This window comes from Notechis scutatus, chromosome 6 (genome assembly GCF_049901735.1).
Source record: "Notechis scutatus isolate UNSWTSFEM ecotype Mainland chromosome 6, rNotScu1.2, whole genome shotgun sequence".
Taxonomy (NCBI): domain Eukaryota; kingdom Metazoa; phylum Chordata; class Lepidosauria; order Squamata; family Elapidae; genus Notechis; species Notechis scutatus.
In genome coordinates, this window is record NC_142014.1 from 53,798,584 (window position 1) to 53,810,403 (window position 11,820).

At 40.8% G+C, this 11,820-nt stretch overlaps 1 protein-coding gene across 1 annotated transcript; it reads right to left on the minus strand.

Annotated features, from left to right (window-relative positions):
* Positions 1-4,478: 4,478 nt before the first annotated feature.
* Positions 4,479-6,962, minus strand: H1-0 (H1.0 linker histone). The gene has a single exon (XM_026694910.2). It carries the CDS (start codon positions 6,249-6,251, stop codon positions 5,673-5,675), a length of 579 nt encoding a protein of 192 aa, XP_026550695.1. The 5' UTR covers positions 6,252-6,962; the 3' UTR covers positions 4,479-5,672.
* Positions 6,963-11,820: the final 4,858 nt, after the last annotated feature.

Genomic DNA, 11,820 nt, shown 5'->3' on the forward strand with positions numbered 1-11,820 from the left:
CTTAAGCGGGGGGGAATGATATTCTGAGATTCTAAAGCGGAGCAGAAATTGAACTGAAATTGGTAAGGAGCGGAATGAAAAATAGCCAAATGGGTTATTGGAACAAGTCATGCAGGCCTAATAGGAAAGAATATAAAGAAACCTGAAAGCTTGCTTAAGTTAACTGAAAATTAACTTCCTTAGAATTAACCGATCAGTTTTGTCCGCAACTTTTCATTTGTTTAGGAGCGTTTCTTAAACTTTGTTTCTCTTAGGATGCCTTTTCACTTTCAAAAATTATGGAGGAACCCAAAAGAGTTTTGTTCGTATTAGTTACATTTATTGATATTTATTGTATTAAAAACTAAAGTGGATGCATTTTCTGCCATTATTGCTTCTTATGATTATTGGATGGGATTTTAATAGTGTACTATTTTTCAACATAGGCTGGCAAATAATTTTGATTTTACAGGCTCCTGAGAGGGTCTTGGAGATCTGGGGGGGGGGGGGTTTCTAGGGCCACACTTTAAGAAATACTGGTTTAAGGGGATGTTTGGCTAGAAAAACCATGGAAACTTTTGAAAATGTTAATATGCAGTAATAAGAATTGTTGTGAAATACATGGAATTCCCTTATCTCCTCCACAAGTTAATGCGACTGAAATCTGTGAAAAAGAGAAGCTCATTTTTGCTGAGTTTAACACAACAGACTAGAGCAACGTGATTATTTGTATGTGGCTTGTTAAGTGCAATGGCTTTTGAAGCTACTGGATATTTCTGGAGATGGAACATAGCATAATGAATCTACCTGTTGCCTGCTATCTGTGCTCAACCTTTATTTATGTAGAAACTTTAGAGATGCTTTGCTAAGTTTCATGATTAGATTACTCTCAAGTTTCTCCTGTGGAATTGCCTTGAAGTCAGTTTGAGAACTACAATCAATTCACCATATAAAACGTATAAATAGAAGTCAGGACATACTGTAGGATCAGTTCAAATTGCCATTGCTTTTTCTTTAATACAAACCCATAGAATCCGAAAATTATCTGGAATTGACTATTCCACACCCAGGGATTTTAATGTGATGTTCAGTTGAGTAAGATAAAATGGGTGGAAATTGGAGGGGAATGCCTGCTGCGGAAAAAGTTCTCTTCTTGGCTTGTAGAATGACCCTTCCAAATATGTCTTATCCTGCTCTGATTTCAGACTAGGAAATTCCTATTTCCAAATTTAAAAAGTTTATCTCAGAGAGGGACAGCTTGTTCACACATCCTAATCTAGCTTGCTGATCTAGATATCTTGCTTGTATGCTGAAAAATGTCCCAAAGGTGATTTTTTTTTTTCAAAAGGCAACTGGACTTTGTTTTTCTTGAAGACGTTTCGCTTCTCATCCAAGAAGCTTCTTGGATAAGAAGTGAAATGTCTTCAAAGAATAACATAGTCCAATTCCCTTTTGAAAGAAAAGAAAAAAAGCACCTTTGGGACAGCTATGACCTGCATCACAATCTCCATAGACATTATTCTGAAAAATGCTATCCTGTTACCAGTAGTGTATTAAGAGTCCATTGAAACCCTTCTGCAAAAGAAATGTGTGATGGATTAAGAATTAGGAATAAGTTTGTCTCAAGCAGAAGTACCTTGCCCAGTTTAGGAAGGAAGCATATCTGGTTGGTTTCTGGGACCATTCAAAGTACTGGTTACAATTTGTACTGTAGGAAGTTAGCACCCACCCCTCTCCTAGAAAAATGAAATATCCTGGGAAATATTAAAAAGGCAGAATATTTCCTCTAAAAAGAGTAGAAACTCAGAAGCGGAAACTCACCTCAGAAGCAGACGCTCACCCCCACCTTTGTTAATGGGTGGGCCATTAAGGCTTGGGCCAGAATACTTTACATAACAAAGTTCTCCAGGTAAAACTATAGCAATTGCTCAAAAGCCCTTTCAGTGCATCATCATCCAGCAAGGCTCAACCAAACCTGGAACTCAGGACAGCCTACAGAGTTGCCCCTGCATGGCCTCATGGGAGTCTGACAACCAATCAGAATACAAGCTCCAATTCAAATCCCAACAAAGGTTATAAAACCCAGGCACTCTCAGCACCTCAGCTGTTTTTCTTGATCTCTTCCTTCAGCTTGAAGCATGTGATCATCCTTTCTTTTCACTCTGGAGCTCCAGGCCATGTGGTCCTGGTCCACCATTAAACCTTCCAAACAGCCTCCATGTTTCCAGTGTCTTTTTCCCCACTTGGAACTGAACCCAGAAGGATTTTTCTTCCAACAGTACAATTAGTGGTTTAGGATCTAATTACTTGAAAGATTGCCTCTCCTGTACAAAGTTGCCTGGCTTTTGAGATTTGCAATAGTGTGTGAAATCCAAACAATTCCCTGATAGAAACCAAGTTCTTTTCAATTGCTGTAGGTTTCTGTACCTAGATTTGATTTTTGTTTTGTAATGTTTGCCATTGTTAACATTTCGTATTGTTCCTTTGTGTTTGGGGCTTGGCTGTACGCCCCAACAGAGATCAGAGAAGGTAAAGAACAAATGAGGGAGTGGGAATAACGTATTTATATCATGCAAAATAAATGCCTATAACAATGCATTAATAAAGTAAAATTATAGATCAGGCTGTGAAGTAGGTCTCCTATATGTTGTTTAAAATCTGCAGTGTTCTCTTGTCTGCCTTGATTTCCTTAGACAAATTAGGAAAAATACATATCTTAAGCTCTATGAACATCTGGTTCCTCTGGTTTCAGAAAAATTGAAACCGAAAAGCCCATTTGTTAAGGGACTCAGGAAAGTCCACACTCCTCAAATAAGGTTGGAAGTACTTGGTCAACATGCCAGGATCTTTTTGCTCCTGCATTTAATATTTACACATGGTTTTATGCTACCCTTTAGATCTGTTCTAATTTAGTAAGTTGCTTATATGTAATGGATATTTTTATTCTGCTTTGAGAATGTTTGCATACTAGAAGAAAATCAGTGAAGGTTTTATAATTAAAATAATATAATTATTAACTTGTTAATGCTAATAATAACATTCACTAGGATTGTTTAAAGTGGACATATTTAGCTGGATTTGAGAGTGAAAATTCAAATTTGGGAAAAAATGAGATTTCTCAAAATTGTGCTACAATTGGGAGGAGGATATGCTCTTATATTCACTGTTCTTTGATAATCTGTTTACCATTACTAGTTTACAGGGCTTTTATTTTTTCTTCTTCTGATCTTCAAAGATGGAAGTTAACCCCAAACCTGCTCAGGTTTTTATATTTCAGCTAAGTGTTAGTTGTTCCTATTCTATTTTTCAGAATTTTTTCATGTTTTTTTCAAGCTGGAAACACTAGGGTTTTGTTTGTGTTTCAATAAGACTTGTTCAACTTGGGAGATTTTGGCTGACTTCAAAGAAACCTATTTACAGCAATGTGTGGTGGGTGAGTGCAGGCATGCTGGCTTAAAACTATGATTGTGAATGCACCTTTCCCAACTGCATCACAAGACAAATGACAAACACATATTTTCAGCTATGTGTGTAGCATTATATGAAAAGTGATGCAGATGCACGCCTCCTTCCAATTTCTCTTCTCTATTTGCCTTTATTTTATCTTAATCTTGACTAGATGCAGGAGCCATTGTGAAGATTTAGCTACAAAGTAAACATTCCTGCAGAAATTTTCCATTTTGATTTTTTATCTTAAATATGTCAGAGAAATGTCAATTAATTGTTTAACTTTATAAAGCCACATCTGCATGGTATTCTTGGAGGAACCGATGTATTTGTTCCTTGAAAGCACTTTCTACACTCCAAATATTCTATTCAAGTTGTTCCTATCTCCATTGCAAATTCCAAACCAGGCCATGTGGAACCATCTGATGATTCTAATATCAAATGTGTTTGCAATCTATGATAGTATGTAACAGAGTTTTCAACATAGTAGCAGACAATTGTGAGACACACACACACACACATTTTAATGTAAATGCAACTTTGTCTATAGTTCATACAGGGTTTAGACAAAGAACTAAATAACAGATTGGCTATTTTTAATGTAAAACACATTTTCATAGTAAAATGAGATTATGTCTTGTTGGGCTGACATCTGGTGGCGAAGTGATATTGATTTTTCTGTGATGAAAACTTATTTTCAACCTGTCAAATATCCAATTCCTTAATTTGCCACCAATGCTATGTCTATATAGAATTATAATAAAGCTTTCTTAAACTCATGCTTCCCAGATCTCTTTGATGGGAGGAAAGGGGGGGGGGGAGAGAGAGAAGTATCTGGAGAATACCCGAATGGAGAAACCTAGACTTGGGCAGTTTTTTCTCTGACTGCTTTGTTTTCATGACCAAAGAACTGTCTCCTTTTTCCTTTCAAGTTAACATATTTGATCAAGAATAATGCTCTTGATTTGTCTAGTGTTGAGGATATATAACTCAATTTGCAATGTTATAAAAATGATTTTTACACAACATAATGTAAATGAATAAAATGTTAGTTTGTTTTACATTTTATTTTAAACCCTAAAATTACAAAGACAGCTAAACCTTCCTTGCACAAAATTACACATACAAAGTAAAATGAACAATCAGATATCAATCCTATAAGAATTTTCTTGTTTAAACATAAGCATACTTAATTTTTAAAATCTGGAGTACTTAAAATTGTTTTTCACTCCCCTCTTGGGGAAAAACATTCCAAACCTTAGCAATAATTGTGTACAGCTTCCTAGTTTCAACATTGGCTACTGTTTGTGTTATCTATTATCCCCTAACATTTGTTCTTCCTCCTTTACCCTCAAAAACACCATAATTTAAAAGTGAAGGTTGGAAGGAATCTTGTAGATTATTCTCATATAAAAGTTGCAATTTTACATGGCAGTTACTGCAGAATTGGGAGGCATCCAACTGAGTCCAATAGCAGGTAAGATAGCTTTTGGGACTCTCTTGAAATTGCCAGAATCAGATGGTGGTCAGAGTCTGTGAACACACCCCCTCCTGATTATTTCTATTCTCTTTTGAGGAACAGAATTAACATCTTCACTTTACTCCAATGTGGCCAACATGTACAAATATTAATAGGGAGAAATTCAAATATTTGCAGTATTTTTCACTGACCCCATTTCAATCTTCCCTGCAAATAGCACATGAATGAAGTCAGTGGAAAGCTTATTAACCTCAACGAATCCAGCCTTCATTAGGTCAAGAAACAATCATCCACCATATCAGCTAAATTGGAAGCTTATTTATCCATGATAAAACAAAGTTGTTTTTCTCAAAAGCCAGTTACAATGATCAGTTGTGAATATATTCAGTTGAGGAGATCCAATTAAAGAAGGCCCACCCATAGCACATCCCCTCCATCAAATATTTCTCAAATTTTCCACAAAAAAATAAGAACACTAAGATTTCCCTCATTAATCTTCCCTCATGCTTAAGACACATGTATTGCATACCTTAATAGAGAAGGGAAATAAAATAATGACATAAAAATCTCTTTCAAATTACAATAGAAAAACAAAACCAAACCCCAAATGTAGCTTCCATATGAATTTTTTTTTTTTAAAGTATAGGGCAAGAATTGTTCAGTCTTTATAAAGCTGCAATAGAAATGAGTAGAGAATAAAGAAGAAATCTATTTACAGAATAGAGGTCAAGAAGAAGTTCCAAGAAATAAGTCCCAAACTTGCCCCTCACTTTTTCTTGGCCGACTTCTTTGCACTGGACTTTGCTTTGGGTTTGGAGGCTTTTGCTTTTTTAGGCTTGGAGGCCTTCACCGGCTTGGCCTTGACAGTCTTTGGCTTCTTGGCTTTCTTTGGAGCGGGTGCGGGCTTCTTTTTGGCTTTCTTTGCTGCAGGCTTAGGCTTTTTGGCCGGGGACTTGGCAGCAGCTTTCTTGGGCTTAGCAGCTTTCTTGGGTGTTGTAGCCTTCTTGACTTCCTTTTTGGCCTTCTTGACTGGAGCCTTCTTGGGTTCATCATTTTTGGCCAGGCGGAAGGAACCTGAAGCCCCGACACCCTTGGTCTGCTTTAGGACACCTGTTGTGACCAACCTCTTGATGGACAGCTTGATTTGGGAATCTGCATTCTCCCCTACCTTGTAGTGGCTTTTGATGTATTTCTGGATAGACTGGCGTGAAGAACCAGCCCGGCTCTTTTCAGCCTGGATGGCAGCCACAATCATGTCAGAGTACTTGGGGTGGTCCGTGGACTTCTTGGCTGCCTTGGCCCGCTTGGGTTTGGCAGCAGGTGCCGTGGTAGAGTTTTCAGTCATCCTGCTGCGCAGTCTCCCTTCAGAAGGACAGGTCTGGTCTCTAAGCCACCAGTCTCGGGGCTGGTCCTAAACTTTCTTTAGACACGTGGGGGACTTCTTTCCAGCAGCCTGCGCGGTACAGAAGATCCTGCTGAGATGTACTGAACTTTGACAAGAGTTCCTTTTTAATGCCCAAGGAGGATGTCACCTCCTGACAGTCTTTCCAGGCAGCTGGTGGCAGGGCGTGGTCAGGACAGTCTTCTTCGGGAATGCACCCTCCTGAGAAGCAGCTCTGGCTAAGGCCTTTCTGCTTCACCAGTCTTTTCAAGGAAGCAGGTGTCCGCACTCAGGCTTGGGGACGGCTTTGTGCCCAAGCCCAGCTCCTGCTTGCCTTCTTCTTTCTCTTTTTCTCTCTGGGACTCAATTCCCCACCTCTTCTGACAGCTTCTGCTGCGCCCTGCCTCCGCTTCTTGCTCTGTGTCTGGCTCTCTAGGCAGCAGCCGGCGCATCCGGGTATTTAGCGCTCAGGCGCGGACCGCGGTGAGGACAGGGTTGCTGGCTGCCTGTTCAGGCCCCGAATGGCGCCGCGCCGCCGACATCTGTGTTTCTTCCGCCGCCTAAAGCGGCTTTTTCCCGCTTCTCCCCGTGGCTCTTGGGTTCCGCACCACTGCCGCCGGCTGCTCCGGTCCTTGAGCTCTTGGTCCCAGCGGCCGGCTCCCTCTGCAGCCGTCCTCCGCCGCTTCAGGGCGCCCCAAACGGCGCTGGGTGCGAGTGGGGCGCCTCGACATTTCCCCTTTGCTCCCCCCTAGCGAAGCAGCCGAGGGGAGCCCAGCCAAGAGGGAAAGCGACAAGCAAGAGGCACCCCTAGGCCAACGGGAAACCCCCGTTCCGGCACTCCAAGAGCCCCAAGAGCCGCGCGGGGAGCCCTGGAGCAGACCCCAACTAACACAGGGAGCCCCGAGCCAGCCGAGACTCAGCTAAGACCTGGCCAGGAAGGGTGGGGGGAGCGGCTCCCCCCGGGTTGGGGGTGTCTTTGGGGGGACCCTCGCCCCCCATACTGTGGGTCCCGTCCTCCAGCCGCCCCCTCCCCAAGTCCTAGCGCTGAGAAAACTTTCCTTTTTGTTAGATGGGAAGTTTGCAGCCATCCCCTCCCCCAAGGACCACTTAGCAGCCCCCTGCTTGGAGTTGGGGGGCACCTAGCTTGGGGACGCATCTGGATCTTCCTTTTGACTTCGGATGAAGAGGGGCAGAATGGGGTCTTTCTTCACTCGCCCCCCGTTACCCCAAAACGCACTTCATTGCCTGCAATGGGATCAAAATAATAAGTGTGTCTACATAAGAGGGAAAGGGGAGGGGGACACAACACCCCCATTGCCTAAGTACCCCACTATCGACTTATCTCAGACCCCTCTCACCACACCCCAGGTCAACTTGCCTTCGTACCCCCGGCCCCCCGATTTATTTTGTCCCCCACTAAAAAACTGTGGAGATTTATACGAGCTGTTGTTTGGGCTTTTCAGGGTGGAATCTCTCCTCTTACTTAAACACTTTCTCCAAATAAGTTCCCGAGAAGGAAAGGGGGTAAGAGGCGACAGGGGCTCGAAGAGCCATTTCCCTAAATGAATTAACCCTAATTTGCCAGCCTAGGCGGAGGGCTTAACTGTTGGAAGACTACATGTACGTGCAATCGCCATCTTGCTGGAAGAACTGAGGTTGTTTTTCCCCCCTTCTCCCCTCAGGAGTGTTGTTGTTAATAAAGAAATTAATGAAAAGCGTCGTGGATGCAACCTGAAAGACTCGGAGCTGCTAAGTGTCGGTTGGTGGTATCGGAAAAACTCGGGAGGAAAAGTTAAAAAAAAAAAAGCACACCTCTGAATACTTTTTTAAAAAGAGGGAATTATAAGATCGAACTGGCATCCTAGCAACCCGGAGAACACCACCCCAAAAACACATCTAAGTACATTCGCACTTCTCCCCGTTTCCAAAACACCCCGTCGCTTCTTAGATCCAAAAACTGAGTTAGCAATATGTCTGTGTGGTTTTTTTTTTTAAAGCACAAAACCATGAGATGCAGTTTTATGGCAGCAGTAGAATGCGAATAACAAAACGTCAGCACCTTTGCAATGCCTGCGTCTTTTCTCTTGGGAAGCTTCCTTAGACTCTTTCAAAAAAGAAGGGGGAAAGCAGGCGTTCCTCGATTTGGAAAAAGTAAAGACCCCCGTGGCGTGGGGCATGACGCGGGTGTGTGTATTATAGAACAGATGAATAAACCGCAAGGCAGCTTGTTCTACTACCTCCAACTCCCGATATTACTCGAGGACTTCCAAGTAAGTTGATGGCAATAGAGGGGTGGGGAAGGGTCTTGGTCCCAGCCCCCGGCCCGTCTCTCTCGATTTAATTGCTTTGACTTTGACATCGTGGAAAAGATTGGGATTGCTAATCGTATTGTTTTGTCAAATGATTAGGCTCTAGGCTCATTAATGTCTATCCTTTATCGCTATCTCAGTATCATGCACATTACTGGAAATATTTTTTTTTTTTAAAAATATCCAGGCTACTTTTAATTTGGACAGTTGAGGAAAAAAATGGTGGGGTGGGATACACACTCATGTAAAACTTCTCTTTTAAACCTGTCTTTTCCCTTGACTCATTATACCGAAAAACTGCGAGGAACGTAATAGAGGAAAAGATTGCGCCAGTAGATTAAATTTCAAATTTACCCGTATTCCAGGATTGTAAATAGGAGGAGGATATAGAAAATTAATCGGTGAGATCGAAGGTTACTTTCAGGATTCACTAAAGATATAAAAAGTATAAAAATGTTACATAAAATTCTAAAGTATGCTTCCCCGAAAGTTAAGAAATAACGTTTAATTTATTGAAATTATAAAGTGGGATTTTGCTTCTTTAGTGTTTATTACGAGCCAAGATCTCAGGAAAGTAGTTTTCTATGAGCCGTGTTAAGTATTTACTGAAGAATTTAAAAGGATTGCGATAAGGGCCAGCGATTAAACAGCCCTGTGGGATGTAATCGCGTTGACAGTTCTCTGTTGACAATAGCAATAGTTTCTTTGAAGAGCTCTCAGCAATCAGCTGATTAATTCTTACCGAGGGAAAGGAATCGGTCAAAGTGGTTTCTATGGCTAAAGGGCCGCCGTACAACCTGCGAGCAATGTTTTGTGGGAAATGTAGTCGGAGAAGGAAGGCTTCTACCTTACTTGACAGCGCCAACATTGGAAGGATCGAAGAAATAGGAATGTGACTCCTCCCTGCGATTGGAAGGCGACAGTCTAATGCTTCTGGATGGTCGCACACGCTTCCTCTTCGGCACAGACTACACGCATCGCCCGAAAGAGGCTAGCCCCCCTTTCCTTTGTTTCGCACGGCCAGAGATGGGTACTGGACACACGTGCCGTTTAGTTCCTCAGTTGCTTTACGACAAAATTTAAGTTTAATTTAGCCGTCATCCTTTAAGGACCCCGTCGGCTGCTATAGAAAGGCATTGCGAGGGAGGGACGCGTTACGAAATGAATGAGAGAACGGAGGAATGGCCGGATCGGGGTGGGGGGCAACGCATACGCGACTCTCTTTGCAACGAAAATTATTTTTCAGATGACCGGTCACAATTTTTAGTAGGATTTCTTTAAGATGAATTTTACCTATTTAAAACCCAGCCGTATCTTACAAATATAATTCGAAAGAGCTACGTTTTCCCTTACATGGCTTTTCATGGCTGCGACAAATTGATTCACAACCACCTTTCAGCCAGCGGAATCTGCAATTCAAGTCCATGCGATGTTTGATTTGGATAGAGTAAACTATTGTTAATCAGAATGAGGTTGGAGAAACAAAACTCTTCCTTAGCTTGGACTCCAGTATATATGCTATATTCTCTTGGTTCAGTCAAGGTCATTTTTTAAAGGGAAAGAATTTAAGTAGTTATAAAATACCCGTTTTTCTTACAAATGAAATTACTGCACACATGAAATTGCTGAACATTTTTAATATATCATTTTGCCATATCTTGTGAATGAGAAACCTGATATGCCAGTTATAGAAGGGTGCTTTTGTGTGTGTGTGTGTGTGTGTGTGTGTGTGAGAGAGAGAGAGAGAGAGAGAGAGAGAGAGAGAGAGAGAGCTAGTAAATACAAGAAATGTTATGAACTTACTGGAATGGTCTCATGAAAAAACTTGGATAAAAGCATGCATGTTAAAAAACATGCATCTCTGCTTGTTTTATATGGGAAAAGGAGACCAATTTTGTGCTATCTAATTAAATTGCATGATGGAATGGTAGTGTGATGGTCTCAATATTTATTTTTAATTTTGAAATTTGATCTTGTGTAATATAATTAATTCAAAGACTACTAAATGCAGAGCATTTTTTTTTAAAAAAAAAGAAATTATGGGTAGGAGAATATCTGAAAGAGTAAAAGCATCTTTCATAATTTTTGGAATATTTACTACTGATAACATTTTAACAAAATTCAAAACATTTTTATATTATATATATTATGCATTTATACATTTTTATAACGGATTTGCAATCTTCATCTGCATATTTTAGTTTGCAAATAACCTCTGCATTCAAATGTGATATGTCACTGATAGAGGGCTCAGCATATGATAGGAACAGAGAAATAAATTCAAGTTCCTAAGTAACGCATTAACATACAAAAACTGGGTGACTTGGGGTCAAGTTCAAGATCAAGTTTGGACATTTTAACTCTTATGCTTTCCAAACCTTGGTATATTCCCAAAATTGGGTAAAAGTGGTTTTACTTTAGGTGACAACATACAAACCCAATCGCAAGTGGGACATTTAAATTGACTTGAAAGTGTTTTAAATTGACATTTAAATTGACTTAAAAGTGTTTTTTTTTTGTATTTTTTTTTGTATTTTTTATAATAAAATAAAAATGATGAAATAATGTCTTATTCAATTACAAAATAGGCCATGCCTTCCGAGCCAGCCAAATTCAACTTGATGCTACTATCACTGTCCTAAGGTACAGGAATATTAGTGGTTTACCTATCATGCAGCAAGATTTTATTAAATTATTAAAGATTTTATAGTTACTCTTCCTTTTAATTAAACAATGAAAAACTATATTTGCAGAACAGATTATAACAGATGAATTTAGGAGTAGAAATTTGTTCTTGTTGCTATTGCCAACAATTCAGAGTCAAGTATTTGATATGTTGCACGGCTGTCAAACTGGATTTCTTCGAGGGCCGGATCAGCACTGTAGTTCTCATCTGCAGGCCGGCCAGGGTGGGGAGGGGAGGGTGGTTGGCCAGCCTCCGTTTTCAGTGGGTAGAGTGCTGCATGAGGCCATGCAGGGTGAAAATGAGGTGCGCATCCCCTCACATGGCCCGTTTTAGCCACCAGAGGCACTGCAGGCCAGTCCTTTCATATTTCCAGGCTGGCCTCATGGGCCAGATTTAAGCACCCCATGGGCCGGATTCGGCCCATGGGCCTTGAGTTTGACATCCCTGATCTATTGTAAATCATCCCAAATGTAAATAAAGGGGCCCACTGCCCCCATTTCTGCTTAAAGATTTCTAAGATTAGAGAGAAAACAGGGAA

Coding starts and splice junctions, on each gene's coding strand:
- H1-0 (XM_026694910.2), bottom strand. CDS start 6,251: ATGACTGAAAACTCTACCACGGCACCTGCTGCCAAACCCAAGCGGGCC.